Source organism: Cervus elaphus, chromosome 15 (assembly GCF_910594005.1).
Source record: "Cervus elaphus chromosome 15, mCerEla1.1, whole genome shotgun sequence".
NCBI classification, from domain to species: Eukaryota; Metazoa; Chordata; class Mammalia; order Artiodactyla; family Cervidae; genus Cervus; species Cervus elaphus.
In genome coordinates this window covers 84,118,374-84,141,917 of record NC_057829.1, presented here as the reverse complement: position 1 = coordinate 84,141,917, position 23,544 = coordinate 84,118,374, and the positions used below count along the sequence as shown (strand labels likewise).

The 23,544-nt window shown below is 48.2% G+C and overlaps 1 protein-coding gene across 18 annotated transcripts in view; it reads right to left on the bottom strand.

The window, feature by feature from the left end:
- The window catches only part of TACC2 (transforming acidic coiled-coil containing protein 2), a 227,539-nt gene that overhangs the window by 6,643 nt on the left and 197,352 nt on the right, over positions 1-23,544 (bottom strand). For 9 of the 18 annotated variants that reach the window (XM_043926874.1, XM_043926881.1, XM_043926877.1 and 6 more), the window contains 8 exons: positions 18,508-18,569; positions 17,373-17,488; positions 15,823-15,994; positions 14,410-14,550; positions 13,434-13,523; positions 6,363-6,506; positions 5,803-5,879; positions 4,232-4,275 (listed from right to left, as the gene is read on the bottom strand). In XM_043926874.1, the coding sequence (XP_043782809.1) occupies positions 4,232-4,275; positions 5,803-5,879; positions 6,363-6,506; positions 13,434-13,523; positions 14,410-14,550; positions 15,823-15,994; positions 17,373-17,488; positions 18,508-18,569 (846 nt within the window). The remainder of the gene's footprint in view (positions 1-4,231; positions 4,276-5,802; positions 5,880-6,362; positions 6,507-13,433; positions 13,524-14,409; positions 14,551-15,822; positions 15,995-17,372; positions 17,489-18,507; positions 18,570-23,544) is intronic. The other 9 variants (XM_043926880.1, XM_043926892.1, XM_043926891.1 and 6 more) reach the window with 4 other exon arrangements.

Genomic DNA, 23,544 nt, shown 5'->3' with positions numbered 1-23,544 from the left:
AATGCAACTGGAAGGATCAGTTCAGTTCAGTTCAGTCGCTCAGTCGTGTCCGACTCTTCGAGACCCCATGGACCACAGCATGCCAGGCCTCCCTGTCCATCACCAACTCCCAGGGTCTACTCAAACTCCTCTCCATTGAGTCAGTGATGCCATCCAACCATCTCATCCTCTGTCGCCCCCTTCTCCTCCTGCCTTCGATCTTTCCCAGCATCAGGGTCTTTTCAAATGAGTCAGCTCTTCGCATCAGGTGGCCAAAGTACTGGAGTTTCGGTTTCAACATCAGTCCTTCCAATGGAAGGATGGAGCTCCCTTAAAAGTGGGGCGATGTTGCTTTGGGTTCTTTCCCCTTAGAGTCTCGATAGATGGGCACCTTTCTGTATCCCGACGTCAGGCGTTTTCCTGTCTGTGTGTGGACAGGAGTGAAGAGCACAGAACAGGGACCACATTGTGGTTTCGGCTCCAGCCCTGACCATAAACTTGCTCAAAGTCCTCACCTGAGGTCCCAGGGCCTCAGTTCCAAAATGAGGGGCTTTGCACATGTCAGCATGCACCCTGATCAGCTGGGAGCTTGTTCAAATGCAGGCGACTGAGCCCACCCAGCGGGGTCTGATTTGGTCATTCTGCAGTGGGACTGAGGATCTGCGCCTGTGACAAGGTCCCCAGCGATGCTGAGATGGCTGGTCCAGGGACCATGTCTGGAGAACCACAGGCCAGGAAGATGCCTGAGGTCCTGCCTCTTGAGAGTTTCTCCTCCCAGGGCAGAGCTGAAGAACCAGGAGCCAGAGTCTGACAGCCCACGTCCCAGTCCTAGCACTGATAATTCCTGGCAATGTGACCTTGGGCAGAGTTTTTCAGCTCTGTCCTCCACATCTGAAAACACGGGATGAGAGGATATATCTATGGCATTTGGGGAAGATTAAATATAAAGCACTCAACATGTAGTAAGAAGTCAGTATCAGCGCTCCGTTATCAACAGCATCACCATCTCACGGAACTGCTATGATATCAAGTTGCAGGGACCCACGAAGGGGGAGCTTTTGAACATATAGTGAGACCAGAACCACCGACAATCTGCTTGCTACATCTAGACTCCTAAAAGAAAGGGCACTTCAAAGTTCCACCAGTAACCAAATGCTTGTTTTTATTCTTTGAATTTTAGCTGCTTCCTTAGTTCTCAGCAAGCTGTATAATACACATTCTGGGCTGGTTTCGGGCCATGTATACATTTCACTTGGCTTGGTAAAAGAGTCATTTATCAAACGGAATCCATCTGATTTCCTGGATCTGAGATTAGTCTGCCTCAGGCTTCCTCTCCTCCCCCTCCATAACCCTTGTAAAAATAGAATTTCCCTGTTCCCAGGAGACTGAAAAGGAGAGAATGCTTCACACGTCTTTTTTTGTAAATGACAAATGCTGCTAGGTTCTTCAAATCAGGAAATCAGCTCAAAACCCAAGATGTTCTAGACACAACAGTAAAACAATGGCCCTGGAGATTTTTTGGCTTTTTCAGGCAAAACACTGTAAAACCATGTGGGGAATGCAGCCAAAACACAAAAGCAAAGGTAACAAAAATAGAAAAACAAACAAATAAGGGTTGCAATGGGCGGGTGTCAAATTAGGTGAAAAAGCATTTACTTACCAGGCTTGCCTGTTTGTTTTGCAAGCAAAGGGCAAGAAGCAACAGAAAATGGAAGCAAAACAGATAATCAGGGCAGTTGTTAGGAAAGCAGGAAAAAAAAAAAAATCAGTTGCAACAACCTGGAATGCAGAAAGCACAGAAATCCTTTTTTGTTCTGAATTCTGAACAGTCGATATTTGAACTTAATGAAATATAGTCTCTTGAGTATCATATGATGAGAATGAACAGTGATAGCAGGACAGATGTTACACTGACATAGAGCATTTGTAAAGGTTAAATGGAAGCCAGGGGGGCCAGGCGGGAACCAGGAAAGGCTAGTGGAGGTGGAGTGGAAGCTGGTTTTAACCTCAGATTGCTGTTACATTTATTCTGGGCCCTGAACTGTCCAGCTCTCTGGGTCTGCGTTTGCCCTTCCGTGAGGAAGGCTGGGTGGGTGAGTGGGAACCAGAAGAAAGAGACAGGATCCAGATAAGGAACACGGGTGGGTTTCCTGCTCAGAAAGAAGGCAGGTCCCACCCACAGCTACAGTGAGTCCCAGCTGTGCTGCAGCCCCACGCTGTCCGCAGCAAGGACGAGGACCCTGAAATCGACCCAGTCGGCGACCTGCAGTAATGACTAATGGGTGACACGCACAGACGGGCCACTGTGCTCTGATGAGACCCGCTCTGGGAACGTGGATGATGAAGAGGACAGTGAGTGGCGATGGGGACACATAAAGGGGCGCCACCAGAGAGACAAAGCTGCTTCCAGCCAGGGATGTTGGGGGGCTGGCAGAGCCACCGGGAGAGTGCTCAAGCACCCCCAAACAGGAAATCGCTCAAAGCGGGTGATCTTAGAGCTCTGGAAGAGATGGACCTCAGGCCAAACACACCAGGTCTCTTGGGAAGGGAGAGGGTTGGGCATGTGTGGCCTTAATCCCTGGAGTCAGGGTTCCACACGCTCCTCAGATTGTCTAGAACTGAAAACTGTTCTAACGACTGTCATCTGCAGATACGCGGCAAGAAAAGCATCAGAGGGGAATAAGCTTTCTGTCCCCACTTACGGTGACCACATGAGGACAGGCCACTTACGTCAACTAGAGATTCTGACTCTTGTCAGTTTTCAAGAGGGAAATGTCAGCTTCTATCAAATTGCCAGTCGAGCAAGTAAGTTAGGTTGCTGTGGGCAGCCTGCTGTCAGGGCAAAGGCTCACGTTCTCTTCAACATTGGCCTAACCATCATCATCAAGAATAAAAATAAAAATGTACAACTCCCAGGTGTGGAAGGATGTTTCTAGATGAGCCAGGTAGGTCTGAGTGATGCTTTCACATCCCAAGCCTCCGGGAGGTGGAAAGGTCTCACTGAGCTCGCCAAACAGTGTATATTGGAAGATATAAATGCTTCCTTCTGACCATGTTCAGCAGCAGTTTCAGTTCCAAGAGTTTTTTTTTTAATCTCATCCATATGTATCCATAAATTCTTATGCCCATTCAACAAAGAGGTTTCATTTAATAGAAAGCATACACCATGAGGCGGATTCTTAAAAAAAGACCCCAATGGGCTTTCCCCTGAGCTCTAGGAGAAATGGCTGTTATTATAATAAACCAAAATGAAAGCTTTTTTGAAAAGAAAGCACTCAATAGGCAGCTTCTTCAGTGTTCCCAAGGCTCTTGTCATGTTTATCTTGGGACAAAAGCTAGAGGTATGGTATGACTCATATGATGAGAAGTCATCAGCTGAAACAAGCATCAAGTTGGAACACAGAAACTGTGGTCTGCAGTGAGAACATGTCCTTAGGAGTAAAAAAAAAATTTAAATCCAGTATCATGGACGTAAGCAAATGAATAAATAAGCAAAAATTCCACACCTGAAAACCCCCAGAGTCTTAACAGCATTTCTAAATAGTGATCATTAGTGAAAAATCTTGGGCTTGGCACTTCTGCAAGTCTTTTCTTGATTTTTCTTCAAGAGCAGAAGAGCCAGTTACTTGAGGTCTGGTTACTTGAGGCCTTTTATTGCAGGCCAAAGTAATCTGTCAGTACTGGCTGCCAGGGATGCTGTGTTAAGACAGATTCTGAAGCAGTATCCAACCTCAGGAAGAAACAGCAGTGATCAGTTAATCGGGGCAGGCAGCTGGGCTGTCACATGTTCTAATATTCCTTGTCCTGGACCCTGTGTAAAGGCCAATGGGTTTTGTTTTTTTTTCTTGCATCTGATCTACATTAGGGTTTAACAATTTGATGTTAGAGATCTAATTCTCTCCCATGAACAAAAAAGCCTCCAAACATCCTAGGAACAAACCTCAATCTTTTCATTAGGGCTGGGCCCCCATGAGGTGGGCTATCCTGGCTGGGTCAAATGGTGACCATCAAGGTGATGGCCATGGCTCCCCACTGCATACTAAGAGACGTGCGGGCGGGTGTTTCCAGGAGGTCCCCAGACTCACTTGCCTGCGGCAGAGCCTCGTTCTGGGAGGCTCTGGTCCCTCCCTAAAAGGCTTCATGCGCTAAGAGAAGCCTGAGTGAACACACTCTGGGTCTCTACCTTCAAAGCCCTCCCTACAGTTCAGAAACCTCAGGGCGGGCCTGAGCCCCTGCCAGTGAAGACACTCACCTATCATCTGGGCAATGGTCTTCTCATACTCGGCCACGATTTTCCTGTAAGAGAAGTGGAAACAGGTTGGTACTAGGACCACACAATGGTTTTTACTTTCACGCAGGTGCCTGTGCACTAGACATCAACAGCCTGTCCAAGAGGACAAATCTCATGGGTCCCAGTGGCTCAGAGGTTGAGGGTCCCCTCCAACCTCAGCTCTCTCCTTGCAGACCCAGGTAGGTTCATGCTCCTCGTGCATAACTCTGAACACATCATTCCCTTGTATAATACAAAACACTCTGTGTCTCTCCACTGCCCACTGAGAAAAAAATAAGGCTAAAACTTCAGCCTGATAGTCGAAGCCTTCTGTAACCTAGGCCTGATCTTCTTCATCAACTGTACCTCCTTCCATGCCATCCTGTGAACACAGTGGTTCAATAACAGTAAATGATTTCTTATCTGCTCTGAGCTTTCTTACCTCCATGGCCTTGAACATGGTTGTTCACTTGCCCTCTATCTCTATCTGTCAGAATCTATCTGTTTCTCAAGGTCCAATTCAAATGCTCTCTCCTCCAAGAAGTCTTCCCTGATTCTCTTTAGAACCCAAGAACATTTTCTTCTTTTTTTCTTTGGTTTTGGTCAAATCACTTAACCTAATCTCTGAGGCTTCAAACGGGGCTGGACCATCCCCTTAAAGGCTGTGGGGAGAAACAGATCGTATGCCTCTAGCCAAAAGCACAGTGCCTGGCACATAGCAGGTGCTTCCCATGTGGTAGACGTGATACTTCTATGACTATATGCAGAAAATGAAAATAAATCACTCAAGTGAAATTTGGAAGACACCCTAAATGTTTATCCATTGAGACTGGTGAAATTAATTGTATTAGACCCTCACAAGGACTGTCAAGCAACTGAATAATAAGATTGAGATGTATAAAAATCTGTCTAAGCTATGGAAAGTTAAAAAAGAATGTAGGGTCACATATACTTCTATACTACACTGAAGAAAAAGGAGGTTATACTGATACCTTAACATATTTGGGATCAGAAATGCCAAAGTCTAAGAAGGATACACCTGTGAAAGGATACACCTATGAAATGGTACATAGCAGTTACCTGGCTGTGGCACCAGAGGCTGAGTGGAAGGAGATTTGTTTTTCATTGCAGGTATATTTTGTTGTTGTTCAGTCGCCAAGTCATGCCTGACTCCCTGCAACCCTGCAGGCTGCAATGTGCTGGGCTTCTCTGTCTTTCACTATCTCCTGGAGTTAAATTCATGTACTCCAAAATCATTTGGAGTACAAATTCATGTCGACTGAGTCGATGATGCCACCCAGCCACTCTCATCCCCTGCTGCCCCTTCTCCTCTGGCCCTCAATCTTTCCCAGCATCAGAGTCTTTTCCAATGAGTGCATTATTTACCTCGTGCTCATGGGATTTTAATACTAGTAATATACTAAGAATCCTTGTGGAATAAAGAGTAACTTCTATAGAGGACACCATTCATGGGGCCACACCAGTTCTAGCTGTTATCGAATCACAGGTAAGCATTCCCCAGGTAACCAGGAAGCCCGAGTATCACAACTGACCTCATTTCCACCACTTCCCGCCTGCTTTCTTCATATTTATCTTTCCACTCTGAGACCTCTCTCTCCTTGGTTATGATCTAGTATCAGGGCGAAGAAGAGGCAAGGTTAGTCCCAGATGAGTCCATTTGGATGTGAGCAATTCACAGACCAAGACAAGGAGACATGAACAAACATGGGATTAAAACCTGCTACACCAAAAAAAAAAAAACAAAAAAACCTGCTACACCAAACAATTACTGTACTGAGAGAATTTCCCCAAGCGTGACAGAAATAAGCCACACACCGGACTTTCACAGTGCCCTTGGAGAGCAACAAAAATGTGTGGGCTTTTTTTGTTGTTGTTATAAATCAAACGAGGCCAACAAAGGCTTATTAAACAATAGTGTCCAATATCAAAACCCACGGTTTGCCACCTGTCTCTGCCGGCAGTGGTCAGAGGAGAAGGTCTGTGTCCAGAGACGCTGGCTTTGTGGGCCATGGGGATGTATGTTTATTTACAACTTTTCGCAGGCACCCAGAGCTGGCCCTGCCTTCTCGGAGGCACTTGCATGCCACAGTACCTCTGCCCTGGCGATCTGGAGGGCAGAGTCCAGGTCGGGCTGCTGGAACAGAAGGCCTGCGGGTTTCTCCACTTCGGCCGTCCCGATGCGGGAATACAAGGCTGTTTTGGAGATGGAGACATCCGGTGGGTGAGCAGCTTCTCTCTGTGGAACGGTTTTTAATTTTAAAAAGTGAACATCATGCTTCTGACAAAGAGAACTGCATTCATCCTCTCATGAATGGGTCAGTTGTATGGTTTTGAAACAAAGAACACCGAAAGTATGAGAAAATGCTAAGACTAATGAACGGGGGAATGCCGGATACAATCTATGGCAGCCTATCGTTTTGCACCCGCGCAGGCTGACAAAGAGGCTGGTGGCGGAGGCCTCCCCGGCTCCCGGCCCCTGGAGTCAAGCATGTCTAGTGCCTGTTTATCACTGCTGTTTATCAGACACACAGGCTTTTAGCCACAGTGAGTATTTACCAAGGCCACCTTCCAGCAGGCACCACTTCCAAAACAAAAGCCTGACGGTGAACAATGCTGAATTCTACTCTATGTTTGCCTCGTTCTGAGTAACCACAGATCTGATGGTTTCTGTGAGACCATCCACATTTCAATTTAGGGGGGCATCGGTTAGCTCTCTTTGAAAGTATATAAATAAGTCATACAAAGTTTTTAAGACCTACTATAGTCAACAAGCAATGTCACCTTCAGTGAACTAGTTTCTGGATGCCAAAAGGTAAGCGTTACACTGGAGTTCAACGGTGTCAATGGAAAAACAGAAAACTGGATTACTGACAACATCCATGTGCATGAATATGTGCAAATAAGACCCTCGAGAAGCACTGTGATTCCACACTGCCCACAACTGACACTGGCCGGTCACCAGGGAGGAGAGGTCTATACTGACTGTTCTTCTTTTTGCACAAACGCTCAGCCGTTTCCAACACACTTGAAATGCAGTGTTAGCAACACCACCAAATAGCGTAGCAGGGTTGTCAATCTAGCTCTACTGCAAAGAAACGGCAAACCAATCACACTCCCAGTCCCATTCATTAACCTCCTGGCCCGTCGTGGTTGCCAAGGCAAACCTCCACCCTGGTTACTAGAGTCTGATTCGATGCAAAGCAATGGTGGTCCAATGGTAGGAGGGCAACTGCTTCTTCCTTGGGAAACATGTAGAAGAAACGAAGCCATGAACAGAACAGTGATGTAGAAGAAAGAGATGTGAGGATGGAACAGTGAGGACTGATCATGTAGGTGGAAGCAGAGACTAAAGAACCAATAGTAAGTGGGAAGGCAGTGACCTGAAGGTGCTTGAGCACAATCTCTCTCTTCAGTCACGGGAATAGGTATGCTTACCCTGCTGTGGCCTCAGAGACAAGGAACCTGAGACAGCTCGGAAGACGCAGGTGGAAGCTTAATGAATAGGACTGGAGGTCACAGGGTTAGGACCAGTTAGTTGTACACATGCACGATGAACGAAGCAGTTCACGCTGTCCTGGAAGCAAGCGTCTGCTGCGTGGCTGTCACACCCCAGCCTGCTCTTGGGTATCTGGGTTAACCCTCACGTGCAGCCAGAACGACTGCTGCTCAGAGGGGAGAACACAGTTTTGTTCAACCAGACATCAGGGATGCCCACCCATCAGATGGAATGCAGGGATCCTTTAGCCTCAGGTCCTAAAGGTATTCCGTGGCAGGACATTTGAGCAGAACAGCCAACAGCCAGAGCTAACAGCTCTCGGGAGCAGGCAGACTGACCTCTTAGAAGAAAGAGGGCCACCAGACTGGAGGGCAGAGCCTCTCCCGTGTAGGGGTTAATCTGTGATGTTTGCAACGTTTTCAACATTCTGCTTGTCAAAAGGGAAACTTCTCAGGAAGTACATGGAAAATTATAATGGCATCAAGACTCAGTACTTACATTTATCATGAAAGTTCAAAAACATAAAATTCTGAAGAGGATTTTTTAAAAAAATTGTGCCTATCAGTTAAATAAAATAATGTGTTCTTTGAAAAAAAAAATCAGAATAAAATTTCATAATGGAAAGAACATCCCGGTCCCTCTGATGATGAAAAAAATGAGAATCTAAATAAGATTTGGCCAAATTGTTTCCCAGAATGAGATTCAATTCTGACTCCAAATAAACCAGCTCTCTGAAGTGGAAAAGAAAAATGAATGAAAACTAATTTTACTATACTGGGCAGAAATGAAATAAGATCGATGCAGGAATTAATGACCTTTAAGCTGCCTCACGTCCTTTGTAAAACAAGGACGGGGATGAAAAACAAACAAAAGGATAAGCTTTCTAAGTAAATGCAAATGGTTACTACCGACACAGTGATTCACCATCACTGGTCATCCTGGCCACCTGAGTTTTCAATAAAGAAATACGATGACTTCAGAGTCCATCTAAATTATCATCCAGGTATCTGCAGGTCAATGAAATTCAAGATACACACCCTGGTTTTCTCTTACAACCAAGGATTGTTTTAAACTGAAATTAATAGCTCTGTCTCTTCCTGATATTTTAAGATCAGACTTAGATTAAGCTTTATTTCTCTCACATAATCTCCCATTTGCTACTTTAGAGGAGCCAGGAAGCCCCCAGCTTGCAAATTAAAACGTGAAATGGTATGACTCAGACCACATGGGACCACATGGGACTATGACCTCAATCCTCTTCCCTAAACTTTGATCCCTGTGGGGAACCCTGGAGCACTGTCACCGCAGTGAGACCTACAGATACACCCGGGGTCCCTCTGGCCCTGCAGCCAGGGGGGCTGCGGGCCCTGCCCCTCACCTGGGCCCACAGTCCTCCTCGTGGCCAATTAATCCCCTGTTGCCAGGCTTACGGGAAGCTGCCATGTCCGGGACCAAGGCAGGATCGCCGTCTCGGGGAACCGGGTGGCACAGCCGTGAGAGAGCACAGGGGTGGGGTCCAGGAGATGAGATCGGGCCACGGGTCAAGGTCACAGAGCTGGGCCAAGGTCATGGAGCATGGACACAGACTGGACGCTTGGGGGTGTCTGGGCCACACGGTGCCGGGTCAGACAGAGAGCAGCCTCACCCTGCTACTGTGCTACCCAAGTCTGACAACAGGCGGTCTCGAGCTCAGGATGACAAACAAGAGGAAGGCGCTTGATACGTGCCCTTAACCCACTCACACAGGAGGCCAACTGGCCACTCCATCCCCGTGGGTCAAGACATGGCCTCGGAAAAGAGGGTGGAACAAACACAGAGTGGCTGACATATATCACTGCCATGTATAAAACAGATAGAGTGGGAAGCTGTAGAGCAGAGCTCAGTGCTCTGACCTAGAGGGGTGGGACGGGGGGCGAGGAGGGGCAGGGAGGCTCAAGAAGGAGGGAACACACGCATACTTATAGCTGATTCACGCTGTCGTAGAGCAGACAGCGACACAACGTTGTAAAGCAATTATCCTCCAATCAAAACATAGATTAAAAAAGTGTGCATCTAAAAACAAAAATTAAAAAATATAAAATATAATGTATTCTCCCTTTAAAAAAATAATAAAATTTCTGGGAGGAAGAAAAAGGCATGGCCTCAACCCTCAACATAGGCTGCAGGTGATGACCACAAATTCTTGCAGCTGGGCAGTAAGCTGAAACCCACGTGCAAGCCCTTGGTCACTGCTTTTCGGATGGTCACTGTGGGTTTGGGGCATCATGTGGTTACCTGGAGGGGGGGGGCCTGGACACAGCAGGAGAAAAGGCACCTAGGATATCAGGCTGCTTAGCAAACACGCAACTGCCCCAGACCTGACTCCTCCTCCTCCTGCTGCGACAAGCCAGGTCTCTGCCATTATCAGCTAGGACTCCTGCAGGAACCATACACTAGGAGTAATGCCCTTTCCTGCCCAGAGGAGCCTGTTTCTAGGACTTCCTCCGGCCCCAAGGCTTGCCATTTGTATGACCCTTGATCCTAAGTTACCCAGATACAGCCTTCATTCTTTGTATTGGGTCCCCCTCTTCCCAAAAGGCCAACAGCTTAGGGACCACAACCAGCGTCTGTTACACACACAAATGCAATCCGTCCCTGAGTTCTGCAGCCCTTGGAAAGCCATGCAGATGGAACTCCGAGGTTCTATCCATCCTGGTTCACTGTGAATTCAGGGCCATGGCACCGCAGAGCCAGGGACCGGTCAGACATACCCCCAGGAGGATACCACACTGCCAGAAGCTTGTGGAAGGAAAACAAGTTGGAGTCTGACATGCCAGCCCCTGGCGTTTCCCTCATTTCTAACCTTTTCTGACTAATGAGGAGGAGGAAGCCCCACTGTAGTCCCTGGAAGGCTGGCTTTGCTGACCCTCAGTCTAAAGGGAAACGCAAGTGAAGCTGCTCCAAGGAGCGAATGGAAATCACCCCTGTCATATTTCATAATGCTTTTCATCCCCTCGGTGTGAGGTTTTTTTTTTTTTAAATCTCTCTTCTGAGAGATTTCATTTTGTGTGAGACACAGTTTAAGACCACGCTGCCAAGAAGATGGGGGCTATGTCATTTGCGGCTGAAATATACAGGCAGCAAAAAGAGTCAATTGGATATACAGCTGCTGTTTTCCCTTCCTATATATCAACAGTTTCCAGTGCACTAAGGGACTATCAAGCATCTCACGAATAAGAAACCCAGAGGGACCTAATTGGGTCCAGGCAAATGGATCACCCTAGGGCTAATTAACTATAGGAAAGAGCATCTATTTTCCATGGGCCAAGGTCCCTAGATAATAGACTTCTTACAAAAGCGGTACAGGTTCCTAGGGTGGAGGAAAACACTCCTCATACTCCAGGACCCTATGGAATCATTCTTTTAACACGCCCTTCTGGAATACATAAGGAGGGAGCGGGCGCTGTCTCTCCAAACTACACTCAGGAGATTCACGTGACAGTCTTTTCTAAATCAGAATCAGGACACATGGTCTGAGAACAGGCTGTAACTGCCTGGGAGTCAACTGCTGGCCATCTCTGAGAAAGCAGGCAAGGGTACCACGCAGCTCCAAACACTTCATACTCAATAAGAACTACTTAGAACATGATTCTGCCCCAAACTTCTGGACAAAAATAAACTGTATTCATAGTGACCAAACCTCAAGCAATTCATTGTGTTTAAGCCACTAACCAAGAATATCAAGAAATAAACCTAAGGGGGAAAAATTCCTTACTGCATAATGTATTCTAAAAATCTCATTTCATGGAAATTTAACCCAGGTTTATGGGTTGGCCACAAGAAGAAGAACACGAACAATTAGACTTTACATTCTTGTCTCAACTCTGGGTACCAATGTTCCTGGTATGGACATGCCCATGGGGAGACATCTCAGAGATGTATCTGGAAGGCGGGGCGGGGGGGGCGGTCCCTGTTTGGCTCCAGGGTGACCACATGCAGGGGGCCCTCAAGGCAGGAGCAGCATAAATTCCTGATCCTGTATCAAGGATGAGAGATGGCCCTGCTGCTAGGTGAGCTGTCACTTGAGATGGACGGGCAACAGGCTCCCATCTGGAGATGTAAGCACTAGCTCCCAGAATGCCAGTGAATCACCAATAGGCTTTGGGCTGGCTCCCAGGCTCCGTTTTCCCCATCTGTAAAACGGGACCTGGACCTGCCGTATGAGAACAGATGCTGGGAGCGTCTCATCAGGAAACAGAGGCACCAGTGAAGGTCAGCGCCCATTCACTGATTGCACACCTACTGTGTGCCACGCACGGTGCTGCTCTCTGCGCATCACCTACTGTCCTCACAGCAGCCTGCAAGCTTGCTATTAGCCTCTCGACAGGGATGGAAAACCCGAGGCTCACCCACTGGTTCAAGGCCACAGAATGCACTGGGGCCCAGTTCTTGTCTAACAGCCCAGGTTTTTACAGGGCTGCTACCTGGCGGTTGGGTGTGGGGGAGGGAATGAGGCAGCTTCTCAAACTCCAGGGGCACCCGTCAGCCCTGGGGGTGGGCTGAATCTCTGCAGACCACGTGCTGATTGCACGGCAACAGTCACTCATCCCAACTGTTGAGCAAAATGACTCCAAACTTGGAAGCCAGCAAAACAATCTCTGCAGGGACTGTCAACATCATATTCTCCTCTAGAGAAAGGCTGGCCACATTCTCCTCTAGAGAAAGGTTGGCAAACTATAATGAGAAAGCAAAAGTGTGAGTCGCTCAGTCGTGTAGGACTTTTTGCCACCCCATGGACTGTAGCCCACCAGGCTTCTCTGTCCATGGGGATTCTCCAGGCAAGAAGAGTGGAGTAGGTTGCCATTCCCTTCTCCAGGGGATCTTCCCAATTCAGGGATCAAACCTGGGTCTCCTGCACTGCAGGCAGATTCTTTACCATCTGAGCCAAACTATAGGGTGTGGGCCTAATGGCCTAATGCCATTTCCTGTAAAAGGTTTTTACTGGGCCCCACCAGACCCATTCATCCAGTGCTGTCCACTGCTGCTTTGGCAGAGCCGCAGAGCTGAGTAGCTGTCAGAGATCAGACAGATACCCGCAAAGCCTCAAATATTTACACTCTCTACTTGCAGGAAAGGATAGCTTTTTTGTAATCCTCTTGACCCTGGCCTAAGGGTCATCTGACATGTCAAGATCTTGTTTTCGCCTATTTACTACTAAGTAGGATGTAGTCTCAGTATAATTATTATTATTATTCTATAATAATTGTAGAAAACAGATAAGCTGCACATTACTTTTCATCAACAGAGAAGCAAATCGTTTCTGTAGGAAGAAAAAAGAACTTCAAAGGTTAGGATTTATCTGTGCTGTTTAACTATGAATAGAGTTAACCAGTTTTATATCTGACTTTGCAATCTCATTCCAGGTTCCTCACTCCTCTGACTGTACATGGGTTTCTCGTATTTTCCTCCATTCAAGCAGCTTTCCCACCCATCCTTCTTGGTTCCTTCCTAACCGAGTGGACGAGACCTCAGACATGCTCTCAGTGTATACTTATGCACGAGTTACACCTTTAGCTTTTTTGGAGATATCATCCTTTGTCGAACACCTGCTTGGCTGTGGTTAGCAAAGAAGCTTCTGGACCACACAACATTCTCAAGAGGCAGCACACAGCAGCAGCAAACCAGTACCTTGGTGTCCTGGCGGCTACGGGCAGCCAGGGCGATCTGCCTGGCCAGCTTCAGGGCTTCTATCCGCATGATGGCAAACTCTAACTCCTCCTGCCGGAGGGGTGGGAAATGAGCAGACCGCAGGGAAAATGCAGCGAGACAGGACGGAAATGTTTGTCCACATCCAAGAAACAAATGGGCCACGTGAATGTGTCGTGACAGGTACTCGGGAAAACACACGCGCTGGCTTTCTTTCACAATTAACACCTCAGCAGATCATGAAATAGGTGCTTAATTTCCTTTTTTTTTTTTTTTGTTAAATCACCCTTTGGAATGTCTGTCAGAAGTATTATGCCGTCAAATATAAAATGATTTTTAAAACGGGATCAGAATTTTTAGTGCACTGTTTCCTTCCATTTCTCTCCTTGTGTTCATTTCATGTAAGGTTGGCCAACAATCTCCATGAGTGGATCTGCATCTCTCAAAGGACTATAAGCCATCTCTCTAGGTTTGCTCTGCACGTCCCAGTCTAGGGGAATATCAAATTAAGTGGTCAAATTTAAAGCACAGGGTAGAGAGAATGGTTTTGGTTCCAGATGCAAGACCTGAGTCCAGATGTTATCTCAATGGGGGTCTGAGATAACCTCATATATATAAACAGCCTGGCTCGCTGGTGAACTAATACCCTTGGTTCCATGAATAAATCACAGAAAGCTGCTTTTGGGGCTATCAAGACATCTGAAAAATGACTGTTTGGGTCCAATTTCCAAATTGAAATACAAATGGTTTGTTCCATATGGAACGACACGATTTATATCACTCTGGCGTCCCGGGTAGAGAACGCCACATACATCAGTCTTGGACGGGAAGCGATTCCATCTGGAACGTTCACGGCAATGCTCCATGAACTCCTGCATTGCGGCTTTTGGAGTTTGGAGATTCATTCTCTACTGAGGTTTTTGACAAACTCCCCCAAAGTCACACATGGGCTACAAACCTGAAGTTTCTGAGCAAAGACTGGGGGGTTCTTTTCTGCTAAGTCGGGCTCCAGATAGTCAAGCGCACCACAGAGAGAGGCTGGATGAGCTAGCCTGCTGAGGAGGGCGTCAGCAGAGGCAAAGGAGCCCTCGGGAGCTGTCTGAAGGCCGGCAGAGGAGGACACAGAGGAAAAATAGAGGAGACAGAGTGATAGCTTCTGAGCAAGGCCCACCCATCTGTCGGCTGAACGTTTCTGCCTTAAGGCTAAAGAGAGTATCAGTTAGGTGCCAATACTTCCCTCTTCATCTGGACTGATGTCCATGGGCTGATGACGGGCATCTCGAGACTGGCAGGCCCAACCCCCTCCCCCAAAGCACCGTCTTAGGGTCCTTCCCCACCCCCGCACCACCCCCACTCCATAACCAGCTGCTGGGAGGAGAGCTGTCCTTAGTTACTTGAAAACCTCTGCAGGTGGGAGACAAGCTAGCCGATGGGGATTCCAAACGTAACATGACTCATCAGGAAAATACTTTCCAGTGTAAATATCCAAAGTAAGGTTTTGGGAAAGGTCATTTTCTAAATAATGGAAAGATGTTTTCAAATGAAAAAGATCAGAAAGACTTCAAAATCAGAAGCCAACTTGGCAGAAAGTTGAATTATGCATGAGTCCTTCATGATGTCTATTTGAAAGATGCTCTGAGTCCTGTCTGGACCATGTTTTTGCTCACAATTATCTTTCCAGTGTCCAACAGCCAGACACACAGTAGGTGCTAAATTAAGTACTTGATGCATGAGATAAATGAATGTCTACTCATCCGGAACAACAAAGTAACATGCTAAGTCAATGGCCTCAAACCGTCTTAGGAATTGTGAGGAGGGAGGTAAAAAAACCAAAAGAAAATTCATCTAGAAGGATGATCCATTTTAGATGTGTGGAGGTTGGGGGTGGGGCCTTGAGCTCAGGTTTATTCGCTCTGCGAAGCCCCACAGGGCTGGGGAAGGAAGAGGTGTTAAGTCCTGATCTATAAGTAGAAGGCACTTCCCATCACCAAGGCCCAGGAGAACCAACTGTCTCTCAAAAGGAGAGCGTCTACCTGCTCTACCATTCTCTGCCCTCTGCCAGAGAAGACAGAGAGGTAGGGTATAGACGGACGACAGCTCCAAAGCCACAGTCTAGCTGGAAGGGGCTGGAAGTGGAAAACTAATAACCGTGACAGCAAATAATGCACTTAGGTGAGAACAGCAAAACCACCTTGGCCAGGACGGGGAGCCTTCCTCTGATCATTATGGGGTGGGATGACCTAGGCTAGCTTCCAGCCCCATCCCTGGTACCAGGCAAGTGGCGCTTTAAAGACCTGGCCCACGCAGTGATGGAAGCCCACTGGTCCCCGGTTCACCCACAGTGATCTCGGGTCCCTCTGACCCCACTTACAATTTCCATCACTTCCGATGCAGTGCCCAAGGCCATGGCCTCCAGCTCTTTCTGGGAGGACTTCTCTGGCACCTGCAAGTGTGGCTCCTGGTTGGGGGCCAACCCTCGCGCAACGGGATGTTGGATCTTTGCCCCGGTATTCACAAGGGCTTCGGTCTCCTCGAAACTTGAGCTGAAAAAGCAAAGGGCATCTTTAGAGTCTGCACTGAAAATCCCACCAAAATCAGCCAGAATGCCTCGACTAATATGCCAAGGGATGCTGGACTTCCAGGGTTATAATCCCCGAGGAAAATGGACAGGTCTTAGGCAGCCAAGGGGCCTGTTGGCCGGGTGGAGGGTGGTCCAGTCCCACCCCAGAACCTGCTGACCAGGTAGAGCCAGAAGTACAGATGCCATCTAGCTAAGGACACGAAGTGTGAAAGCAACCCCATGGACTGTAGCCCACCAGGCTCCTCTGTCCATGAGTTTCTCCAGGCAAGAACACTGGAGTGGGTTGCCATTCCCTCCTCCAGGGGATCTTCCCAACCCAGGGACTGAACCCAGGTCTCCTACATTACAGGCAGATTCTTCCCTGTCTGAGCCACCAGGAAAACCCAAGGACACAAGCTTTGGAGTTAAGCAGACCACTAGGCCCCTGGCTGTGCACCTCAGGAGGGGAGATTAGGGGCTGCAACTTAGTGAAGATCAAGGGAGATGCTGCCTACATGGAACGCACGTGACGCTGTGCGGTCCCAAGGCACCATGACTACTGTTGTAATAATGCCATCATTTCACTCTCCGGCCCCGGGCAGGTTTTGGAGGAAGTGTGGGAAGTCAAAGCAAGCGTTTTCACTCCTGCTCAGTGACCGGGCCAGCAGGGGAGGGCAGGAAGGTCCCAGTCTCAGCGTGAAACCCCACCTGCACCCGGCCCAGCACCACACAGCTCAGAACCAGACCCTGAGAAAGGCTTACCTTCACATCTTATTAACAATCAACATTTATCAGGCACTTTATTTGTGCCAGGCCTCGTGACCAGTGCTCTCCTTACAGCATCTCCATTCACTCCCCCCTGATGGCTTTTTGGACAGGGACTTCTAGGCCCATGCCCACTGGGGGACGCCTGTAAGATCGAGCACCTCAATTCATCTTCATAAAACCCCTACAAGGTCAACTGTATTCCTAACTCTCACTTTACACATGAGGGAAGTGCAGCCCAGGAGGGCTCAAGTGACCAGAGAGGGCCAGGAGTGGGATTCCAGCTCGGAATGTTCCAGCATGCTACCTCCCCACGGGATGAATCACAAAATCAAGCGGTGTGTGCGCTGGGAGGTGATGTGAGGGGTGCACACATTCAGTTGGTTAAAGGATCCCAGCTCAGTCCAAAAGGCAGCCAGGGACAAACCCGCTGCATGTGCGTCAGAGTGGACGCCAAGATAGAGACGTGGGCTGCGTGTGTGCAAATGAATCGAGGTCAGTAGAGAAGTGCAGGGGCTCAGAGGCCGGGGGACCTCCACGTCTAGCTCCATGCCTAGGCCCTCCAGGGCATCGCTCTCTCATCACGGCAGTCATACCCTGAACACGGCGTTGGAGACTCGGACATCCGGACAGGGGGAGACTTGACCGGGCTCTCCTGAGACGTGTCGAACATAAGGTACAAGGCCTGCTTCTTCGGGGCATCGTTGTCCTGCTGCAGGGATCAAAGTCACACGTCAGCTCAGCCACAGTGGCCTGAGCGCGCTACCGAGACGAAAACCAGAGCACACTGCGATGGGGACAGGTAACTGGTCAGGAAGGAGCCTTCCTTGCTCTCCAGCCACCCGGAAGAGAGGAGACAGTGGTACCGGCTAGGAGAGGAGCGGAGGATGGCAGGAAGGGGAAGGCGGAAAGAGAAAGTGCGACTCCACCCAGGGGGGAATGTTTCCGGGGAGAATTGACTGTGTTGGGGTTGGTGTGCAACACGCTCACTGCTGCTCAGCCACTGCCTTTAGTGGCCATCCTCTCTGGGTGCACAAGCACGCTGGTCACCCAGGATAAACAGAGGGGTCGGAGAGAGCCCGCCCAGGCGCTGCCCACAGTTGAATGGGGGCATGATGGACTTTAACAATCAGCGTCACCATCAAGGTTCACTGATTTACAGCAACTGTGGTTTAGAAGCAGCAACCCCACGTCTACGAACGACGCAGAGAAAGAAATATAAGAGCAACAAGTCTGGGATCCTGGGTGTCGCACAAGCGCCACCCCCCACCCCCGGGCATCACCACGCCTCTGTGAATGTTGCCGGACAACAGCACAGCACAAGAGGTCGTGTTCAAGACCAAACGCCCTGGCGGCAACACATATTAAGCCAGGGGAGACAGCCACCCATCATAATGACTTAAAATGAAAAAGGAAAGGGGGATAGACTTACTGCTCAAAGGGATAATCTTCAATTACAGAAAGCAATTAGTCTGAAGAAACCAGATCATGGTGCACCTTAAAAACAGCCACTCCTTCCACCTTTTCAAAAGGACTAGCTCTTTCTCAGTCAAAGGAAGTAATTCTGCAGGAAGTCTAAGAGCATCCTATCATTTTCTCCCTGAAAATGGCATCTGAAGTGGGCTGAGACAAACCTCAACCCCATCCCCCACTCCAGCCCTGGTTCATTAAAGTGACTCCAAAACAGGGTGGAAAGCAAGTCCCCTGCTGGCTGGAGGCAGAAGAACTTACAGGTAAGGAGGAACCGATTTTCTCCATATATTCGATTTCATAGGAGTTTCTGTAATCCAACTCTGCAAAAGAAACAAAAGGAGAGGTGAGCACCGGAGGGGGGTGGGGCGGAAACAAAAGATTTATCTGGCTAGGCAAGGTGGGGCCTGGAACAAGGCTTTAAGCTTTCTGAGAAAGCCAGTCCACTGGCTGAGATTTCCGATACAGTCAAAAGGGGGGGGTTCGCCTTAGCTATTTTCAGACAAGTGGTAAACCTCTTGCCATAAAGGAGCTTCGGCCACTTGGGAGTCTGAGAGAGTCCCACGAGAATTAAGTGTCAAGACCAAGCACGGATTTGACTGGGAAAAGATCTGAGCATCCTGCACCGAGTTTTCAGATCAGAGCGTGCGTAACCCCTGGGTGTTGCTTTCTCTGAAAGTCTCATATTCAGGGAATCTTCCCAAGTCCTGGTGACATTTTGGAACTGGACCTGAGCTGCCCGTCTGGTTGATGGAAGCAAGGGGGAAGAACAGGGCTGCTATAAGAGAAGCTCTGCAAGTCGCTTAGAACATTCCCAATTCTGCCAGTACCAAGAGGCTGGTCTGAATCAAATGTTCAGACACGAAGACTATTAAAATCCAATTTGGTGGAGTAATGGCCTATTTCAAAGTTGACAGGAGACTTTAAGCTACAAGGAAAACTTCAGATACTCTCACTGGAGACTAGAAATCCCATTGCCTGCATCAGCTCCCAGGCAGTTACAGGTGGAGACCCAGCTCTGCCACTCCAGCCAAGTCCCTGTCTGGTGAATGGACTCTGAGCACCTACTAAGTGCCTCAGACTGTGCAGGGCATGGTGGATACAGCAGTGAACAAGACAGAAGAGGACCCTATCGTTGCAAAAACCCCAATCCACAGCTACCTGAGGGCTCTTTTACACTTAAGAAGAAAAGCAAGACGTGACATGACCCACTCAGAAAGCAGGAGTGTCAATGGCAATCCCTAAAGCCCAATGCCTTAATTTTTTTAAATAAAAAATAAACAGAAATAGCAGCAGTTCTTCTGGTTTAAAGCCCCTCATTCCTACATATTCATAAGCATATTCAACAGAAGGGATCCTTTAAAAATGATCCTTTAAATATGAGCTTTAAAATGATATATATCCAGGACTTCCTGGTGGTCCGTCGGTTAAGACTGCAGGAGGTATGGGTTCGATTCCCGGCCAGGGAACTAAGAGCCTGCATGCCGCGAGGCAAGGCCAAAAAAATAATGAGGGACTTCCTCAAAGACTTTCTCAAAACCTGCAAGTGTGTGTGGTTTTGGCTGAATAAACTCCAGTACTTAACCCCGTGGATGACTTTTCAGGAATCTCTGGGATGAAGCAAATGCATCTTTCTGGCAGGCGTGACCTGCTTATGGGAATGGAGATGGTTTTGTGGATTAATGGCCAGAAGGACCTCACACATCCTGAAGGCGCTGACTTGTGCGTCCCTGGGGAGGAACACAGACTAAGCTGAACTGCAGGCTGGGCAGGAGCTGTGTCTGTAACCGTGCTGTGAACCTGTCCCCGGGGTCTGCCTCGACCAAAGACACAGAAGCGTTCATTTATTAAGACTTAGATCTGCCAAAGGCAGGGGACAGTGAAGGACAGAGGGCCTCCTAGGGCCTCTTCTGGAGGATGCCAGCGCTCATTTTTATTGTTCTGCTAAAGACTAAGTGGAGAAGATACTACACATCAGCTCTTTCGTCCTCCAAGGTATCACTGCTACGGCCAAGGCATGATTTTATCCTAACTGATTTAACAGAAAGCCTCCCCCTCCGCCACACAAACATGCTCTACAATGGCACAGAGCACCCGGGATGCACCAAGTAAGCTGGGGGCCACCGTGGAGATCCTCCGGGCCCTGGGACCCCGGGTCAGCACTAGCTCTGGTTACCAGCTCGCCTCAGTGTCCCACCTGGAATCTGTACTCATTTTCCTGGCGGCAGATCTGGGTGAGTTTCAGGTCACTGAGCTCATTTATCTGCTTCTTTCCTACCTGCCAAGAGCATCTCAGATATATTCTTTTTTGTTTTTTGGCCACACCACGTGGCATGTGGGGATCTAACTTTTCCGACCAGCGATCAAACTCACACTGCCCCCCTGCAGTGGAAGCGTGGAGTTTTAACCACTGGACCACCAGGGAAGTCCCAGGTTCTCAGATATTTTGAGAAAACATCTTACTCAACTTGCTTTTCAAAATCTCACTCATCTGCCTTAAATTCTAAGCCTCAGAGGGTAGGTTCAGAGAGGGAAGCCACATGCAATTTTAGCGCCATTTTTACATCTTGCTACACAGAGCTGACAGACCAGCAAAGGTAAGAGCAATCATACCAAGCGGCTCAATGTCTTTACATCTAAGAGGCAGCTCGCTAAAGCACGTGCTGCGTTGAGCTGAAGAGGCCTGACGTTATTGTTGATGGGTCCTGTCATTCTGAAGGCAGTGCGCCATGAGAGGGCTGGACTGCTGTTCCCATTGGACTCTCCTTGTTGGGGCTTTGCGAGAGGACCAGAAGGAGCCTAAGCAGAAGCCAGAAGGATGCAGCTGAGTCCAGACTGTCATTCCCAGGATCAAGGAAGCCACCTCACCGACTTCTCCAGGCCTACTGACTCATTCATAAAATGGAGTTCAAAGTGCACACATCTTACAGGATAAAATGAATTGATGTAAAGCCCCACAGCTGGTCATGCAAAAGGTAATGGATTGCAACAAGGTCTATTATTGCTCACTGCTAATATTTCTGAAACTTTTAACATACGTGATGAGCGAAGAAGAGGCTTTCAGAAAGGGACAAGGACACTGCTCAGATTTTCCTGGGTGGCCCTTCTCTATGTCTGTTGATCTCAATGGCAACGGTGCCCACCACTGAAGCTGAATCTCCAAAATTTTGACCACCTGATGTAAAGAACTGACACATTGGAAAAGACCCTGATGCTGGGAAAGATTGAAGATGGGAGGAGAAGGTGATGACAGAGGATGAGATGGTTGGATGCCATCATGGACTCGATGGACATAAGTTTGAGCAAGCTCCGAGAGTTGGTGATAGATTGGAAAGCCTGGAGTGCTACAACCCATGGGTTCAAAAAGAGTTGGACAGGAGTGAGCGACTGAACTGAACTGAAGAATAGGTTAGGCTTCCTCCTGAGGACACCTTCCCCTCTAATGGAAGTAGAAGGGAGAGGCTGATGCCCTAGCAATGGGCCATCCAGATCTGTGAATCTAAAGCCACTACTCCCTCAGGGTCTTAGACCAGAGACAGGGGAGATCTCGGAGGCTCTGTCGCCCAGTGGTTCCTAAACTTTTCATCCCTGGGAACCACAAGGACTAAGTTTCTTCTCAAGGCATCACGTTTCAAAAGACCGCCCTAGAAAATGGCATTTGCTAAGCAAGGGTTCAAAGAAAAATGTTTGATCATCAAGCTCCGGTTTTAAGCAATTGGAGACTATCGGTGTCACCACAGAGAGCTGATGTGCTTATAGACCCCAAACATGCAATTTTAACTAGCTAGGCATCCATCTAAACTAGGTCTATTCAGGTTTTTTGGAATATTAAGACAATTTGAATCTCCTGTGGACCCAGGTAAGGAAGTTCAACACCCTCATTCTACACTTGACAAAAGGAAGCCTGAAAGACGGTCACATAAAGACTGTGGTGGGGAAGAAGAGGCCCTTCGAGTCGGGCAAACCTGGTCCTTCATGGATGAACCCTTCAACACTGAGCAAATCTTTAACAGCTCAGATCCTCCGCTCTCAGGTTCTTTCTGGGGAACAAATCTGCTCCCCCACGCCACCAGGTACACGTCTGGTGTGGCCAGATGTGATCTCATGAACAGGAAGGACAATTCGAGAACAGGTCTCCATCAGTTTCTACGCCCAGTTGCTGGAGGGAACGGGTACACCCGAGAGATGGACACAGACCACACCTCCTGAAACTGCAGCTCTTCTGGATTCCATGTCCACTGAATTTCCCATCGCCCACCAGTTACAACTACGGGCAGGGCTTCCCCAGTCTTCACAGTCGTTTTCTAAGAAGGCAGATTTACTAGAGTTTTGTTCCAAACGTACGCATTTACCTATCTGTAAAATTTTTTGCAGAAAACAATTCTCGAATATGTCAGTGAGCTAGTGAGTGGTCTTCGTTCCAAGTTGAAGATGAAGCAATGGATGTCACCACTGAATGAAGCACCTATTAGCTTAAAATGTATTATTAGGATCTTTCTATTTTCTTGCGTGCTTAGTCACTCAATCATGTCTAAGTCTTTGCAATCCTCTGGACTGTAGCCTGCCAGGCTCCCTTATCCATAGGTTGCCATTTCCTTCTCATACAGATCGTCCCGACCCAGAGATTTTCTATTTTCTATTAAAATAATGCACGTATTTATTTGATTCCTGGTAATACAACCACATACACATACCACAAAACACATACACCTTTTGATTCCTGTCTACAATGGCAAGCTCAGGTTGGCTTCTATACATTTCTATAACATTTAACAGATTAAACCTCAAGAGATGTGAACCAGTAGGAGCTATCAAAATGGCCAGGTCCCTGCTGGTCCTCACCTACCCCTGCTGCTTCTGGGATGCCCATACACTCCACCCATCTCCCTCACACAGGAGGTGAGTGATGCAAAAATCAGACTATGTGGACACTACACTGTATAGTGCCTAGCCTTCTATCTTCTTCCCACAAAGCTGTCTTCAGCTCCTACTGTGTTCATGGTGCTATGGGAAAAGCTGACTCAGATAAGGTTCTTGTTGTCAAGAAACACACAATCTAGTGGAGAAGTAAGGGATGCACTCGAATCATTGTGACCGCATCAAGCAACCTCAAAGTAGGTTCAGACCAGGCACTGAGGACAGGCAGCGAGGGGGCCACGTCCAGGGAAAGGCTGGGAGTGGGCAGGATAAGCCCGAGAGACAGGGAGGTGGGGGGCATCCTGCAGCAGCCACCGCAGAGTGGTGCCACCCATCCAGTGGGACCAGTGGGGTTCCCGGCCCAGGGGTCTGTGCGCAGAG